Source organism: Rhopalosiphum maidis, chromosome 1 (assembly GCF_003676215.2).
Source record: "Rhopalosiphum maidis isolate BTI-1 chromosome 1, ASM367621v3, whole genome shotgun sequence".
Classification (NCBI taxonomy): domain Eukaryota; kingdom Metazoa; phylum Arthropoda; class Insecta; order Hemiptera; family Aphididae; genus Rhopalosiphum; species Rhopalosiphum maidis.
The window spans coordinates 65787418-65807377 of record NC_040877.1 but is presented as its reverse complement, the minus strand read 5'-3'; the positions used below and the strand labels follow the sequence as shown (position 1 = coordinate 65807377).

Genomic DNA, 19960 nt, shown 5'->3' with positions numbered 1-19960 from the left:
ACACAAATCGTAAACGTCACATTTTTAACAAATGTACATTCTGCACATGGTTCGTGAATACTTTTTAAAAATATTTAATTACAAGTGAAGTATTTTAAAAAGCGTTTCTAAATAGCTGTAATAATATATGCAGGTCACATAAAAAAAATATAAATATTTTAACTGCTACACCTACTTTTTAGGATATATTATTTTAAAACGTTGTAATTTGAACGAAAAAAAGTAGCTAGAATATGACCAAATGATCAAATAATCAACAGATTTATTGAAATTATAGTACGTAAAAGAAAATATAAAACAATGTAACATAATAATTCGAAATCACTGTTAATACTTTCTACACATAACATTATGGTTCCGCGTGTAGTGTATTCGTTCGATAAAACTCTCAGTATTTTGATCTACATAATATAATATACATACCAAAACGCCCCATTGTCCTACTATCATACTGGGTCACTTAGATAAATATACGCACATTACATTACATCAGATAAATGTGTAGTAGTTAATTATCGACTTGACGACGACAATCAGTCGGTCTATAGTCACGCGATTACAACGCAGCACGATAGAGGGTGTCGTGACGGCGGCGGTGGTGGCTGTGAGTAGAGGTAATCGTATAAGGTGTGACAGTGATAATATTATGATAACACATACACAGCCGCGGGATGAGGTTTTCCCCGTGGACCCACCACCGGTCTACGCACAGCGCACAGATCGGATGAATTTCGGAATCGGTCGAGAGAACAATGCGACCGCCGCAATCGGCGCGGACGCTGTGGGTTGAGGGATCTGCCGGGCGGGAAGAGAGGGCGCCCATTGTTTTCTGTTCGGATGTATAACTGCAGCTTCCGCACCGCGCCCGTTGACGCTGGCTGCGATGCAGCGGACCTGTGTGAAATTATAATAACATGAGAGGCGTATTTCCGGTATCACTACTGTTCGGCCGCCGCCACAGATGTCACACGACCGGGTCGCTTTTCCGCAACCCGCTCGCCGTTGTCCGCCCGACGTAGGTACCGTCGCGGTATCACCACCGTAGACTCCTACCCACCACCACGCGTCGACCATTTACCCGCCGTGTTATCCGTTCTAATCCGTCTCTAATCTCGTGGTCAACACACTTTATTACCTCCGATCGTCCGGCCGACCCGGAGCTTCGAAACTTAAGTCTCCGACGACGTGCGCGCGTCCGTCGGGGTTATCGCGTCGACGAGTTACTCGCACTTGCGCCGCACACGATCCGTTGAACACCACCACCCTCCTCCCGTCATCGAGATGATTTGCAATATGGTACTATGATATAACTATATTCTAATAATACGTTAACGATCGTCCTTTTTCGTAGTCCGTTAAATAACAATATTGTTGAACCCTCGTGCTGCAGATCGAGCAATCGCCAAGTATAAACTATACACGCAAACCATATGCAATACCAAAAAGTTTCACCGACAAAGCACTGTATAAAATAGACACAGAGTATTTTTTTTTGTTGATGGTATTTAAAATGGAACTAGGTTGTATTTGAATGAAAATCGTTTAGATATTTGTATATTCAAACGCTACTGGACGGTTGATGAACGGTCCGCTATTCTAGAAAATATCATAATACATCTACGACCGTGATTATAAATTTTACATATAAAAAAAAAAAAAAAATGACGAAAAAAACTACCATTGAATAATCATTTTTAATTTGTGGTCAAATACATGCAGTGTATCAGTTTATTAGGTTCACCGTACATACTACATGCATAGGTAATGTAATAGTCTACACGATAACGTACCTTCCTCTGACTACTTTAATAATCGATTGTATCGCAATAATAGGCTTACTTATCCAAAGAACTATTAAGATTGTTTAAATTATATAATTTAACGTTTCAACTAACTATTTATTAAAACACTGGTCGGTTTTAAATGAATATCAGTTAGATAAATGCATCATAATTTTGTATTGCTTTTGCGAAAGATACACAAAAGTAGATCTTTAATTTTAACCCTGAAGTATTGTATTAATAAATGAATGTTCCTTGGTGAATAACCCTGTATACGACTGCTGTTCATTCACTATAATATTATGGTTTAGTAAGTAGATAAAATAATAAATTTCTAACCGCGATGTATTAATTGGCATACTATATAACTACTTCAATAATACCTATATTGTATTATGATAATAGGGCAATCAAGCAATTCAAAAGCGTAGCGAGAAAACTGTATGTGCAGCATTCCGTCGATAAATTCATGGGATGACTGATATTTGCTCTAGAAAATAACTGTACGATTTTTAAAAATATTGTTTTGAAGCTTTAATTTAAAAATAATAATAATGTATAGTGTTTGATAGGGAAAGTGCATATGAAAAGATTTTCGTGCGTGCAATAAATGTATATTAATGGGAAAAATATACCAATATATTTACAGGGTAGTCTTTCTCTTTCACTCTCTAATTTTTTTTTTAAAGTTATCATATCAATTATGGACACAATATCACAGGAAAACTCGAGTAATCACTTCAAGTTATCCACAAAAAAACCGATTTTGAATTCTCTTTGATCAAAAACACAATGCGTGAATTCCGACTAAACATTTTACGACAAAAAAAAGAAAACCTATACAATATTATAATACTTGTGGGTAAGCTAGGTACCTACTATTGTCATATAGAGCTATACACAGTGCACGCACACAATATAATTTTATGCATTACCACGAAAACACTTATAACGCTTTATTAGTACCTACTTATTTTAATACTTATACTAAGACAGATAAGTGAACTTTAATAATTCAAACAAGTAAAATAAAATAATGCATTTAACGAGTTTTAACTTTTTTTCTACAAACATTTTTCTCCAAAATAATCGACTACATAATAATATAATACGATATCTACAGGCGTGAATAATATTATGACTCAACATTAATAATACGGTTAATGACATAGGTCACGTTTAAAATATTATTTGCAATGACCACAACATATTTATTATAGTCGTCTAACATATAACTTAGTTAGAATCGAAATTGAAACGCATCCAATTGTGAACTGCTGTGAACTAAATCAAAGAACGGTATCGGTCGAGCGTATGACTATAAAAAAAATATAATATGCGCGTATCACACAGACAATAAACCAATATTATTAAGTTGACGCTGTACACCATACACCGAGAATACAAACCTCCCCCCACCCTTCGCCCCGCACCAATCGTGGGCTACTCGATATTACAAATCTATTTTACAACCGATCACTGATCAGTTTGAGGTCAATAATAATCAATCCATCCAATTTACCAGTGTCTATTTCTGCAAAAGAATTTTCTATTGTAATTTTTTTTCCGAGTTCAAATTATAATTATTACAGTTTTGAATAAAATAAAACTATTTTTTTCCCATAATATCATAATTTGTGATCAATTAATCAAAATAGTGTAATTATATTTCCTGCCAATGACATCATTAAATTCGACGAGTATATATTTTACAAACACCATACATTATAATAATATTACCATATATATTATAAAATAGATATATAACATACATATTATATAATAGATATATAATATGTATATATATATATATATAGATTACGTTCGGTATCATGGAAGACATTTTATTATTTTTAATAAAAGTGATTTTTTCGACTCGTCTCGCCCATAAAACTCGACCGGTACACAGTGACGTCGTCGACGTTACGCGTGACGAGCAATTTCGTAATGTCTCTCGCCCTTGTCATCGCGGCGCCATTGCTCTCCTCGCGCACTGTATACATCATATACACACTATACCTACCTGTATTTATTATTATATTGAAACAGTATTTACGGTTCGCAGGCGAGACGCTCAGACACCGTCTAAATTCGCTCGTGCAAAAGTATAATCAATTTTGCGTGGTTCTTGTCGGGAGAATTATTATTTTCCGAACAATAAAACCCTCGCGCCACCTGCATACAACTTGCCAGTATATGTAATGGAGTCTAGTGTGACCGAAATATTTATACGAATGACATTCGCCACCGCCCGGGGGAAATAATTTATTATATACAACAGTAATAGTACAGTAATAATAAATTATGTGGATGAACGGTTTAAAATAACTCTCGTAAATCATGCATAGACAATATTATAATATCGTAATACACACAATGCACGGTCAACGCGTATACGCGATACGCCAATAATAATGATTATCATATGATATACACCGCGCTGGGTGTAATCGATAGCGTGTTGTTCGACGGGAAAAATTAAAAACAACACAAACACTAAATTACTGATCTATCTATATAAAGTAAAAAGTGCGGTGGATTTTGAGAGATTTTTATTCAATTTCAGACGTTTTTATTTTATTGTTAACTGACAACCGTAATGAGGCTTTTTTTCATCTTTCGGGCCCAGGTTAACTAGATTTTTTATACTCTGACTTACTAGGTACACGTATAATAGTGCAGTGTGGTTAATTCCGAAATATGCGTTTTTTTAATTTAATACAAGGTACAAAAAAACAATAAAATAAAAAGTATATTGATAATACCCTTTTTCAGAAAAAAATAAAAACTCAAAAACGATTTTTACGATTTGTACAGTAAATTAATCCTTATGAAATTCTGAGGAAAAAAATATTTGCTTAAAGACACTATGCCTTGTACCATTATCGATGTGTCTGAAAGATATCAAATCCAATTGATCTAAAGTATTATCGCAGTCATAATAATAATAATAATATATACATCAGAAATTGAATTAAAAACGCGATTCGTACATACGGAATGGAAATTAATGCCCACAGTAATTATAAATATTTATTTTTGCTGTTCGCTGTTTTGAGTTGAAGCTTTCTGCTTTCGCGATTATGAGTCCCAAATTATTCTATTGCATTCTACTAGCACGACTGTACGATAATAATACGTCCCGTAACCTATTATATGCATATTATATTTTATTTAAAACCTAAAATACGTACCCAACTTACGAGTGGAATTAAATTTTTGTTCATCATAAAAATTCCATCTAAACCACATCAATTCTCATCGCATAAATTATGCCGTATAATACATATATATATATATAAACTCGTAACAATATATTTTACATAATTTTATACGAAAACATTATTGCATTTCAATAATTAGATTTCGTATAATATTATACTCGAAATACCATAATAATATAACTACTCTAAATAATGCTATTTTTTAATTAACGCAATGGATTTCTTTTATTTTTATCATTATTATTTTTTCAAGTACCTAGTAATATTATTTTTATATGAGCCCCCCTTTCCCACACCATGCTTACACGTTTTCTGTACACCTTCCAACCGCATTTCGTATATTTATAGGTTATGCAGTTTTTTGCACATAATATAACCTTACACACCACAAACTAATTTCTGCACTATCTATGTATACACATCGTCACAGGTCACCACTAGTGGTCAATGGTTATAAATGTTAAGATCATTATCCAACGTGTAATATCTGGGCTAATAGGATAATTTTACAAATTACAACAATGATGAATGATAATTATATAGAAACGGTAATCGAAGCATATCCAATTTTGCAAAAGGCGTAGTTGTATTGTTTTGTTGTTAAGGTATTATGTTTTTTTCATACTTACATGTAAATGGATACAACGGTTTTCCACAAAACCACACGAGGAAAGTTTATTGTTCCAAAACTTTTAGCTTTTTATCAAATTATGAATTTCATAGTCTAAAAAAATGTATCCATACATTATATTCGATATTTTTTAACTTCCGTAGGTTCGACATGAACGACATTGTTTAAAACTTACAAACATTTTTATTATTTATAACGATACGCTTTCTTATCATTGACATTCCCCGAAATGTATTCATTATCAATCACTAGTACACTATACAGTGTCATACTATTGTCATGTTTTATAACAAAACGAAACGAAACAACACTGTATTATAATTTATAGTATTAAATTATATTGCATTGTATCCGTTCTGAACTTGGACTACACATTAAAACAAAAAATAAAACAATAGTTGATAAAATATTCAACGAAAACGCAACGGTATAATAATTATTTTCGTGTTCCAGTGGCGTGTGAGTGGCTTGGTTTATTTGAACGTTATAATAACAATAGTGGGGTGGGTGACAGCACATGGATTTTCTTCGAAGTCCCTGGTGTTCAACGTGTCCAATCGCCTTGGGCGTACGGCTGTTCGCTGTTCGTGTGCAATACGTATTGACCTCTGGCACTGAGACAAAATAAAACATTAATAATAATCACATGCACAAAAACCGTTTAATAATCAAGTATCGAGTCGAGCGGTTATTATCGTACTACAATGGACTTTTAACCGAAATCATGTGTAACACTGTAATAGTATCGATTCGCACAGACGTCGGATGACTCGGATGTGAAATTTTTATCGTTATTATCGTCGTAGAATTTTTTACCGTGATGCGACAACCCCTCACACTTTTACAGTATTAATATAAACCGATCCACTAAAAGTGTATATTACAAAATCATTAAAATTGTTTGATTATCGTATTGATAACAACATTATTTTAATACCGTAAATGGTATACCCAAATCGTCGAATGATTTGAATTGTTTCAAAACAATTAATCGTAAGTTCCTTACAAGTAGAATAATATTTAGAGCTCCGTGATTTTTAACTCTTAATGTTTATCTATATATTATCTAATGTTAGCCCTGAGACGTGCAATCGTCAAGAATATAGCAAACTATGCAACAATACTATAATTTCGTATGTGATGAAAACGCAAAGACGACTGACAGTTATTATTGATACACTACTGTTTTCGATATAATATATTAATATAATGATAATCATTATAAACCACAAAACAGTGTCACGTAAAAATGACGTTGAGCTCACCTGTGGTTCACACACTCTCCCATCAGCTCATGGTCGCCTCTACGGGGACATTTTCCAGAAAAGTAATCGAACATACTCGGACACGGCCACGACCAGAATCCCGACACCGACCTAATGCTCTCGGCGAAGTAAGTTGGAGCCATATGATGATCACAATTGATAGGATCTGATGAAATATACAAAAAAAAAAATAAAATAAATTTATAATATTACAGCATGATTATGTGTATAAAAATGACCGATGATTAAAAGCTTGTTTACTGTAGTACGGATTGATGTTTATATTATATTATTATTGCAACACGATCGTCTTTTTCATTATTTTTTAAATAAAATTTTATTTACATTTTTGAGATTATATTTTTCTTTTTTTAGTAATTATTTTAATTTGTAATAGGTTATATAATATTTTATTTATTTAACGCCAAACAATAGATACATTGTAATAATTAGTAGATTAATAAGAAATGATAGTAATAAAATAATATACATGGAAAATAGTAATTATAATTATAGACTTAAGTTTAAACTTATACTTAACAGTGTTCAGTTATACACTGCTAAAGTAAAATAGAACTCAAGACGAAAACATACAGTAGAGATAAATAACAATATATTCAGCTACAGATCAGGAGCTATTAAGTAGGCGGAGCGTTCTAACTAATGGATTATTATGGGAGTAATTAGTACGGTGAGAGGAGACATGGTATAGAGAGCGATTTCTAGTGAAATGCATAGGAACGTGGAAAAAGAAGGTCCGGGGCATTTATTGAGCCATCAAGGAGACTAGTGATGAAGGAGAGGTCACCATCTACACGACGAGAAGCAGGAGTAAGGATATTATTATTGCAACACGATCGTCTTTTTCATTAAATTTTAAATCAAAAAGTAATTATTTATTTATTTATTTTTTGAAATATTGGTTTTAAAAACATTATAATTAATAGTATAATATTATAATATTAATAATAACATACTTAAAATTTTGTTCTAAAATTATAACATTTTAAACTTATGTATAAGAGAAATAATATAGTATATTATGTGGACGATCAATAGTTTAATAATATATTAATATTTACTTTAAAAAACCGTTATTTTCCCAAATTTGAAACACCACTACTAGAGATACTGGGAGATCCGAAATATTTTCTCAGCATAAAACCCTTTTAAAAAAACGCCACCGAATCATTCTCTTACAATATTATGTATACACGCACTTGAACTGTTGTGGCAACCAGGTTGCGCTAATCCACCGTTGACATAGAAGTCTACGTCACCGCATGGCGCCAACTGACCCTGGATCATTGCGTTCGTGTGTATCACGTCCACGAATTCGGCGTCGTTTCGATTCAGTCTACTGTTGAGGTGCGTGCTATAGAACAACGGCAGGGCCGGATCTAGTCCTGAAAGCAAAGCACTTTATATTGATTACTATATTTGTTATTTAAGATTACAGATATGAATACGTTATTCGTGCGTAACGATAGGAATAATTTTCATATTATAACCCGTCCGCTAAACTTTCACACATACACGCACACGCGCACAGACACACACAAGTACGTTGATTTGATAGCCAAACATATTGCGTACGAGTGTTGTCAATAATTATTAATATCGAGTACGTCAGATGATGCAAGGTCGATTGACCCGATCTGATATCGTAGCGTTCCTCACTTTGGCTTGTTATTATTATCGTCATCGATTATTTGTAGTAGGTTATGTCTCGTTCTCTACTAGACAGAACACACCTTACATGCGTCTGATAACTGATAGTATTTTAAATTTACGTAAGCACTGCTATATATATATGTATTATGTATACTATGTCTAGATTGTGCTGTAGTGAGGTATTCTGGAATTTCGGTTACTGTGAAGTTCATTTATTCGACATCGTGTACAATTCATACTAAGACGAACACCCTTAAAAGTTTCAAATTCTAAAACCCAAATTATTTATTTTATTATACTCACTCGATTTCTGTACACGAACCGACGAACCTCTATAACACATAATCGTCGCGATCTTTATAATAATAATATAATATTATGTTGTCGCTCACCCGTGATCCTTGGTAACTTGATAGGTTTCAGATATTTGGCCAGTTGACTGGCCAATTGGCCCCCTAGGCTGAATCCGATCACGTGCATTGCCTCTTCGGGCGCTTCCACCTCGGACAGCTCAATGATTTTACGCACGAACAAAGCAGTGCACTTCCCTACAGCCGGCAGATTGTACACCGCAGCGAAATAACACTCACGGGGCCCTGCCGAAACGTCACGGTAATCGATCATCCAGACGTTTATGTCTGACTGCATTAGGTATTCTGTAGACAAAAATAAAAATAAACATCGTCTCACAATGATAAATCATGTTTTGTAATATAAACCAAAACAACGCCCACTGATAAAATTAAGAGAGAAAAAAACGTGTCCATTATATTATTAATATATTACCTTTAATACTTAATATTAATATTATTAGGTAAACATTTTTTTTCTCAATATGTTTTAAAAAAAAACTAATCAATGCTCTTAAAATTGTATGCTTATGATGTGGTTCATTCAATGCGGTAGTAATACAAAAGAAGGGTAGTGGCATTGTCGAAGAAAACTTCCGAAAAATTTAGTAGATTATAAATTAATTTCAAAAAAGTTTGGACTTACAGACCAATAGACAATAATTTAGTGAACCAAACTCAGTACTCAGAATAAATTTTCATTACAATGAATAAATATGTATATTATAATAATAGTTTGTTTTTAAATAATTATAATATGGCGTTATGTATATGTAAAATAGGTACATTACTGTGTTTAACAACACTATTTACAATTTCAAATTTTAAATTTATTTCATAGCTTCGTCTGGGTATATTGTATTAATTAATTTGTTTTGATTAAATTCCCATCAATAATAAAAAAAAATTATTTTGACCTTAGATTATACTCATTTACTCGACAAGTAAAATATGGTGAGGTATTCAACAAGTCCATTACCCCAAATTCATAAGCACAATAACTAATCACTTGTAACTGCCATTTTTTTTTGTTTTAGCATGATATTCAAAAAAAAAAATGGTTTCAACATTTTTTATAATTTATTGAACTATTGAAAAATATATTTAATTAAGTATTGAATCAATATAAAATTTGACATCAATAACATGTGTTTTGAAGAAGAAATTCACTTTCTAGACTCGTAAATAAATTATTATTATTGCTGAAAATAAATTGATTCGTAATAACTAAATTGTAAAGAAAATATAATAAATTGTTGTCCAAATATTTTAGGGAACATATTTTTGATGTATTTGAGAGTATAATAATAATATAAAATTCACTATGTAAATATAAATAAAAAGAGATAGGTAAGTGATTATTGCTCTACTGCACATTTTAGGTATTGAGTGAATCACTATCATAGATGTGTTAAATTTTAATTAAATGATATTTTATCATTGTACACGAAAAACTATTCTACGTGGAAATGGTATATCCACATATAACACTAAGTAATATGTTTTTTTATGTAACAAATAAAGACATTTATTTTACTTTTAAAATTAAAGTAGATTGATAAAATATTTTTTCCTAAAATATTTCATTTATTATATTATTAGCATTTAATTGTCACTAATTAACGTAAAAATCATCTTTCTTTATTTTGATTATAAAAATAAGTACCGTGACAAACTAAATCCAATTTTATGTCCAAAACCAGCCTCATTTTTTGAAAATCGAAACATTTTATCAACATACAACATTATCGACTATTCATTCCCGAAAAAAAACACATAATAAAATCAATACATCCATCGATCTGTTCAGAATCTGAAAACATATCATAATGGCATAATAGTGTACATAATTTTATAAAATATTATAAATAAGTCTTAGTATTGTTCCACTCAATATTTAAAACTCAAACAATTAAGATAATATTAGGTACAATAAAAGTAGTCAATGAATTTTAATTTATACTGTTGATTTTTTAGAAATGTATTCAACATGCATATATATAATATATAATAAATTACAGAAATTAAGTATTGAAACAATTCATAACTCATAAATCAAAATAGACTTAAGTAATAAAATTAAATGTATTGATAAAAATTTGGTTATATTTCTATGTTCACATTAAATATTATTTAAAATATTCAGCTTAACATTAGATTTTATTAAAAATATTATTTTTGTTATACATAATACTTATTTTTTTAATAAAAAAAAAAAAACTACGAGAAATTCATAAATTATTAAATTTGATAAAAAGTTATAAAATAATAATATACATTTATGAACACAATGTTAAATTGAAAGAAGTTATTTTATTTTATTTTTATTAAAAACTAAGTGCTATTTTTAAAAAGACGATAAAAGCATTTAATTCTCAAAAGTGTAATGTTTTAAAAATGTCATATTACTCAATCGTTGTACAATGCCTGCATTTTTCAATAAGAATAAAATACCATAAAATAAATTTAATAACATTATTTCACGAAATAATAAAGATTTTGAAAATTAAGTGTAACGCTTATGATATTTTCCTGTTATTGAATTGTTACTTTATTATTCTCAACAAAATTAAATAGACAATATTGTAATAATTGCATTAGAAATGTTCATTTAAATTTATAAATCTGTTTTTTAATTTAAAACGTTTCGAGTTAGGTATGATAAATTGGTGTGCATCTATAATTCACATTAAAATATGATATTATAGCAACATATCCAACTATACTTTTGCTTTTATAGTTAAAACTCGTTCAGTATACAAATGTTACCATTGCATATCATGAATATTAAAATGTAATTAATTAACACTCAGAAATCAAAATATAATTTGTTGTACTCTTATTACAAAATTAAACAGAGATTGAGCATATAATATAATTTAATTATCATACTATATTGATGCAAAATCATTCGTAAAGAAAAAAATTGTGATAACATACGGTTATATTATTGTTTACTGTATACTTATACTACTAAATATAAACAGTTATGTATTCATATTGTTTAAATTATATATATACATATATATAAATATTTTTGTTATATGAGTTATAATAATTACATTTAATTTGTTAAAAAAAAAAAGAAACATTTCTATTCAGCTTATACGAGTATAAGTAACAAGTAATGTCATAAAAAAACTGTTTTACAGATTAAAAAATAATTAATTTGACAGTATATTATATTCTATTTATAAAATACCTACTTATTTGCAATTAAAAGTATATAATGTTTTTTACAATACACATATATTTTTTTTAAATTTCATTTGAGTCATTTGAGATTAATGTTCAGTTCAAACACATTTTTTTCAAATTTGATTGCAGTTTTTATTTTTTATTATTTTAGTTTCATATATAGTCTTCAACTGCTTGTCACAAGTAATATTGTATAATTCACTATCAATATGATATTTTAGGGGACAAGAAATCTGTGTAAATTGGATGAGTGTAAATAAAATTAACATTATGTTCGTTTATTATACAGAATAGATTAAACCAAAGCGTTTAATCATGTCCCAAACTATACAGAACAGATCAAGTTAAGTGGTTTCATTTCAATTATTATACATGAAAGTATAGAACACTGTTTTGTATTACATAAAGAATCACAAGTCAAATGTATTTTAAAGACAATACGAACCGTTTTATTTTGCACCCATTGTAAATATTGATAATAATAAACCTCGATAGAAGCAGTAACGGTTTGCACGGATCGTCAGTGTTACTATGAAATAACTTATAAATTATTTAGTTTGAGTAGTTTGCAACTATATTGTTGATTAAAATCTGTCATGACTAATCTCGAAAAATTAAAATATTGTTTATTTATATAATTGTATTCAAGTTTTAAAAACGCACAAGAAACTGTGTTATTAAGTTTGAGGTTAGAACGTTATGTCACTTTAAAAAAATGAAAATTACATTAAATTCTATCTAAAATCGTTTGTTATCATTACCTATCTAAAGTAAAAATATTAAGCTAGCAAGGCCAAGTTCATAAATCTTAAAAAAAATTTTCTTTGATAAAAATGTGGCAAACATCTTAAGTTCATGTATTATATTATCAAGTCCAATCTCGTGCATATTTAGCAAAATTTATTTTTGGTAAAAATATTATGAACTAAAAAACGACTAATCTCGGATATATAATGCCCTATATGGCTATATTCATAACGTAAATACTATATCACCAATGCCACTCTCATGAATTTTTGATAAAAACAGCAATACACGTTTTAGATAAGTGTTCATTGGGTCACTGAAAACTTTTGATATTCCTGACAACAAACTAGTTTTTTGTGCTTCCTGTAAAGTTGGAAAAATTTAGATCTGCCATCATAGTTCTAAAACGATGATATGTGATGTAATAATAAGACCCATTGACTGCGATAAGCATTCTGCAACTTATATATTTCAAAACACAGCGATACATTTTTAGGTATATAATGTATAATATTATTGTAATACACATCGCGATAGGACAAATTAAGTTTATTTAATTGATAAAATATAAGTTCCAAGTATAAATAACCTTCTGTTTTATCATAATAAATTCTAATAGTTAATGTAATGTCGTTCTCAAATGTTTTAAACAGGTCTCTCTAAAGCCAAAATAAATTTCAAATATGTATACGTATATCAGTGACATATTTACGGGGGGAGATTAGGAATATATATCTCTCCCCTTGATCCCCCCTTTTTTTATATTTATATGGTTTTTAGTTGTGTTTTTCCCGTGTATCACTTTATCAGTAGGTAATAAAATTCTGGGACATTTGACATCAACAATTTCAGTCATATCTCCCCCCCTCAAAGAAATCCTATAAATACGCAACTGACATATATTATATTATATACCAGTCCTATTCGCTTTCTGAAAATGTATATTGTTAGATTTTTACGGATTTATTAAAATAAATAAATTCAACTTTAATCGAAATCATTGATTTTTAAACACAACTTTTCCAATCCATCAATGTCATTCGGTTCAATAGCACTGATCGTTTTATATAGTATGAAATGTTACCAATTTTATACAATTTCTATTAAGAATGCAAATAAACTATGCATGTACATCGATATCGTTTCTTAGAAGAACTGGCTACTGCGAAATAATTGTGATTAATTTAAATTGTAATATTCAAAAACTAATCACGTTTTAGAATTTTAGATGGACTGAAGTATTTGATAGTACAACTTATTATTATATTACCTTATTTAAAAGTATCATATTCTTTAAAAAAAAGCCTAATGATTAAAAAATAATTTAACTTAAATTAGTAGTTAAATACAACGCTATATACAAATATAAACCTATTTTTGAGAATAGTTAAATAAATATTACAAACAGTAATTTATAAAACATATCATTTTTTATTTAATATTTATTGATAAGCAACTCAAGTGACCAATATTTAGTGCGAATTTGACTAAAAATAAGTTTGTCGAGTATATAGAATGCCAATAATAATAATTCTATAATATCTCGTAAAGTTCGAGTGATTATAAAATTAATATAATAGTAATATAATAATTTATACTTTAGAATACAATTGTAATATCACGAATATCGGATGACTTAAACAGATAAGAAATGTACTTGTGTAACGTATATTTTGTTTGAGAGGTACTTCTCATCAAATGTAATGAAGAGTTTGATGTAGAAAACTTTTTTGATGATATAATATCGTAACTATTTGTTTCGGCATTTATCGTTATTTAAATATTGGTACAAGTGTGAAAATAATATAATAACTCAACTTAGAATACGAAATTTAATCAGAAATAATCGAAATTTAATTTGAGTTCTGTTGAATGCATGATGAAGCATCTATCCAACATAATATATACAAAAAACTTATAAAAAACTGATATCAACTACTAATTAATGAATAACATTCATGCGGTGGGTTCATTCTCAAGTTCTAATATTAGAAAACTACAAGCAGACTTAATAGCAAACGAAGCCATCTTATCTTAACTCATTGCACAGCAAAAAAGCTAATAATGACTTCAAATAAAATAAATATTATCAAAAACAAAACTATGGAAGCAACTATAGAAAAGCTGAAATAACTTTTGATTTATAAACAAATTTAGAAATATAAATATCACATTTTCATAAAAATGAAAGAAGAAGTACTTAACGACCATTAAACATACGAGAGATAAAAGGAAACATGTACTTAACTCACTTCTATCTGATTACCAACTCAAGCATGCGACACTTGCATTACGATCAATCGTATTGTAATCAAATTCCAACGGAAAATTTCAATAACCCAGTCTTACAACAATATGCATTCAACAAAGAAAATTCAAAATCAATGTATAATTTTTTTATTCATCTACAGTTTAAGCTATACAAATTAACAATTCATTTTATAATAATTAATAATAATATCGTGGAGCGTGGAACGTGGCAAAACTACATTACCTATATTTTTATCATCATAGTTTACTATTACCCAATTTTATATGAACATAATACTTTATAGTAATTATACGTTCATAATATATGATAATATATTGATATATCCATACTTATCAGATATAATAATACCGCGTCTGATTGAAGCAAGAAGTGTGCGTGTAATACATATCGGTACATAATATCATTATACACATCGGTGTGTGGTTTGATTATTTTTATTAATATTATTATAAAAGTGATTTAGTGATATGAAACACTGAAATTACTTTTTTGTTTTGGCGGCGTACATTATGTTTTAGTATGACTTGTTTAATCAACATGCATTAATATTATATATAATTTAGGAAAAAACAAAATATTTACCGTCTTTTATGGTTTGAAGTACGCCCAGCATCATATTACTGTTAAAACCGTGTAAGATGAACTTATTTGCGAGGGTCTTTACGTAGTACGACTCGGTAATATTTTTGATGGTGACCAATTGAGGATCGTATCGGTTCTCTCTACCATAAAAAAAGTATTGATTATCCGATAAAACTTAAATTACTTTGTGCCTATATATTATCATAATAATTTCATGCGAGTTACGTGAAAGTTTAACTTATTGTTTAGCATAATATATGCACACATAATTAACTTATAACTATTGAAAAATAATTATTACACTATAATATAATACCATAATATAATTCCGTGTAGAAAGTAGGTACATATTATCATAATTTTAAATTTAATTATTAAAATTGACGTACCTACGTGCCTTATAATAAATTATACTATCAATATGTGGCTTATCGAGGAAATCAAGAACAATATATATATATGTATATGTGTGTGTGTGTGTGTGTGTGTGTGTGTGTGTGTGTGTGTGTGTGTGCGGAAATGTAAAATATTTTAAAATATACGCCATAAATATAGGTAATAAGTTGCTAATTTTTTAATTATAAAAAAGTTTTTAATTTTATTCGTTTTTTTTAATCCAACAAAAAACCAACTTTATTTTGTCAAAAACTGTTGTTGTAATTTAAGTAATATATTATATTTTATTATGTATTATTAATTTTTCACAATTATTTTGAAATCACTGAGAATTGTTTACCTTTCATACCTCTAAAATATCAACTACATTCATTTTGTTACCAGAAACGTCCCTTTGTGTTACCCTTTACGTCGAAGATTGAAACATTATTTTTCTGTTCTAAAAATTCACGAAAGGCGAAAAATAAAAAAATAAAAATTAAATCTAAAAAATTACGCCTCGTTATTATATCACTACATTTATAGCTTATCTCTGAATCTTAAAGTTAAACTTCTCCTTAAATGCAACTACATAGCATATGTTATTTTGACAGTATTACACGTATTGCTACGATAATTAATTTCAATGCTTTTAACTTATGACGATAATAGTCACCTGGTGTACAAATAAAAATTGATCGAAGGGTCGGGACACACGGGATGGACGATAAACGTACATTGGCCGACTCTTTGGTGGTTTTCGATTGTAGCACATTGCGTGCTCAAAAATCCCAAAGTCCACACAAGAAACGCCGTGACTGTGCTGTACGTAGCTGAAAAAAAAATATTATACTACATTATTTTTACGAATCTGTCAAACTCCCATAGATGAATAGATGAAAAGAATTAAATAAATAATAGCCAAACCACGACAATTAATTACAAAAACCGAACTGTCGAGTAAATATCAGGCGTTACTTCAGACGTTTAGAACAATAATTTAAAATAAATGTTAATACCATAATAGTATGTATATTGTATTAGCATCCAAGTTATCTACCCGACAATATTATTATTATCGAACGAACATTGTATTGTAACCATGATATTATTTGTGTTAGGACTAAATTATGTTTTAAAGGTTATTAATTATTATTTTATGCATTTAATTTTTTCATTGACATTATTTTCTTTTATTATATTATATACTGTATTTATTAATTATTATAATTCATAACCTACAAAACTAAGTCAAGTAGTCAATTAAATATTAATACACGAATATGTGCTAATAAATATTAGTTTAATGATTACATAAGCAAATATTACGCATAGATACCTATTTATTTCTATGTTAATAATATTATAATGTAATAACAAAAATTCAAAAAAGGTGTGATTGCAAATAAAAAATAATGCTGAGAATGGAGCAATAATTTATTTAAATAACCTAGTTATATAACCAAGTATAGTTATAAATTTAAAATAGCGTAATTATGTATTTTACTTGAAACCCCCCAAAAACATTCACAGAAAAGTGAAAATAAAAAAGGAATTTACATAATATAATAATTAATATAATATTAAATGACACGACATACATTGACACTCCGTGTTTTTTTGGAATAACGATTTTGTATAGGTAAGCTTTATTTCTAAGAAAGTTCTCTCAACAATATTATTAAACTTTTTTCGCCGTATTTAAATATATTATTCCGATTAGAACTGACAACTACTCACAAAAATAAATTGAAGGTGTGAAAGGTATGAAGGTTACGAAGATTTTTCACGATAACGAATATACCAACCGTTTCATTCTGTTACTTACGAAACGACACGACGATAACAACTGTGTTATCGTCAGTATTTCCAATTTTAATTCGTGGGCATAATTTAAAATAAATATTGAAATAAAAATATATTATATTTAAAATTGCCTAACGAACTTGTAATTTATTGTTCCGTACATTATAGGTATATATTACTAACATTGTATAGAATTTAATATCTGAAGGATATAATTTTAAATGTCGTTTGAGAATAGCGTGAACATGAATAATATTATTAATAAATTATTATAATGCTGAAATACACTTACAGCTAATTTTTTCCATATCATAATAATTTAATTTATAAAGAATACAAAAATATACTAATCAGATGCGTTAAGTACTTAATATTAACGAAAAAAAATGTACACATGTACAAGTAAAAATGTCTACTCACACACTACTGGAAGTAAATTAATAGTAATAAATAATAATAATAATAATGATAATAACAACTATCTTTTTTTTGTACTTTTATACATACTTAGGTTTATTTTTGGTTTAATTTTTTTTTTTTAGATATTTTTCTCAAAATATCGTTTATCAAAACTACTATCAGTTCTTATACAAGTTGGTTATTTGAAGACCTCTACGCACTGCTGGTTCATTGAGTATTTAAGTGTACACTAGTTTACCGACTTAGGTATTTTTCGTGCCTTATTCAATGTCATTCTTATCTTAGATGCTATTTAATTTATTTCTTTTTATTCTTTTTATATAGTAAGAAAGTTGAATACATAAATTCTGATATATGCTGTGAAGTTTGTGTCTATAATATCACGTGTAACTATTTTTGCGATATTTAAATATTTAAATGTATTCAATACATACTTAAGACCATCATATTAAACAACGCGTGATAAATGATGAATATTGGAGAGCCAATAGTGTTACGATAATGACGTATGACTGTTATAACATTATGCGCTTCTCTCGCACGAATTTCCACGTGGTAAATATTCGAATACACAAATGACTGTTTTGAAAAAACAATACAAGCCGGTCCTGTAATGCTTTTGATCGGACTCACAATATTAATGTTGCCATTACACGCGACGCGGTTATAAGCGAGGCACCGTTCTGCGGACAACTATATACATAGTAGGCATAACACCATTATTATAGATACGCACGCATAATGTCGTTCTAATTGGTCTCGAGAAGGGGCACATCACAGCTGTAAAAATAGAATGTCGATTATCGTAATAATAATTTTTGTTTTAATCTCTACACGCATTTAAATATAGAATTAATTATTTTATCGAGATAGGTACATCACTCTTATTGTTTGTACATTAATGTTATTATTAGCAGCACTTTTATTTTTTGTTGAATGCCAAAAAAAAAAAAACATGATGTTAACTGCGTGCTTTAATAATATCGTATATAGGTACGAATGTGTGATTGAAGAATCGGTTTCTATGTTTTTTATGCGAAAAATAAAATAAAACACTGTACGCGGTGTATCATATGATATTTTTTTTAAACACATTACCTGACGCTTATAACCGCGCGACTATAAATTATTATGAAAGCTTATATACTCAGCATTTTTTTCATACATCTAAATATAGATAAATTATTACAATTTAAAAGTTGCAAAAACAAAGTACGTGTTGTTTGTACATAACATATAATGGCAAATAAACTAAAATGTGTCCAATGATATAATAATAACAACACAAAATCATCAACTATAAAAATGTAAAAATATATAACGTATATAAATAAATATTAAATAGTCGTTACTGATTCATAGCCATAATATGTTCAATTAATAAATAATAAAAATTTTAAAAATTTAAAAAAAGTAGTATGAATAGTATGATAAATTATAAATATAATACCAACTCAAATTAATTAAATATTATAATTATATTTACCTAATACACGGTGTTAAAATCGAAAACTAATAGAATATCGTATAAATACTCGTTCACTCGCCCTTCTAATTATTAGTATGACACAAAATTTTATGTTAATTTAAATTATTTTTTAGTTATAACTCATAATTGATGTACCAACGTCAATA

General features: G+C 28.8%; 1 protein-coding gene across 1 annotated transcript; it reads right to left on the bottom strand.

Annotated features, from left to right (window-relative positions):
* Positions 1-5951: 5951 nt before the first annotated feature.
* Positions 5952-19015, bottom strand: LOC113560905 (pancreatic lipase-related protein 2-like). The gene is made up of 7 exons (XM_026967029.1): positions 18760-19015; positions 16776-16932; positions 15725-15864; positions 8968-9231; positions 8122-8307; positions 6902-7067; positions 5952-6250 (listed from the first exon to the last, which is right to left on the bottom strand). The coding sequence occupies exons 1-7, from the start codon at positions 18770-18772 to the stop codon at positions 6181-6183; spliced, it is 996 nt and encodes a 331-aa protein (XP_026822830.1). The 5' UTR covers positions 18773-19015; the 3' UTR covers positions 5952-6180.
* Positions 19016-19960: the final 945 nt, after the last annotated feature.

What these genes read in the sequence shown, in the direction of transcription:
- LOC113560905 (XM_026967029.1), bottom strand. An exon ending in ACTTCAAACCATAAAAGACG is followed by an intron (nt 9,232 to 15,724) that starts GTAAATATTTTG and finishes TTTTGTCTACAG; the next exon opens with AATACCTAATGCAGTCAGAC. An exon ending in GGAGAGTGTGTGAACCACAG is followed by an intron (nt 6,251 to 6,901) that starts GTGAGCTCAACG and finishes ATTTTGTCTCAG; the next exon opens with TGCCAGAGGTCAATACGTAT.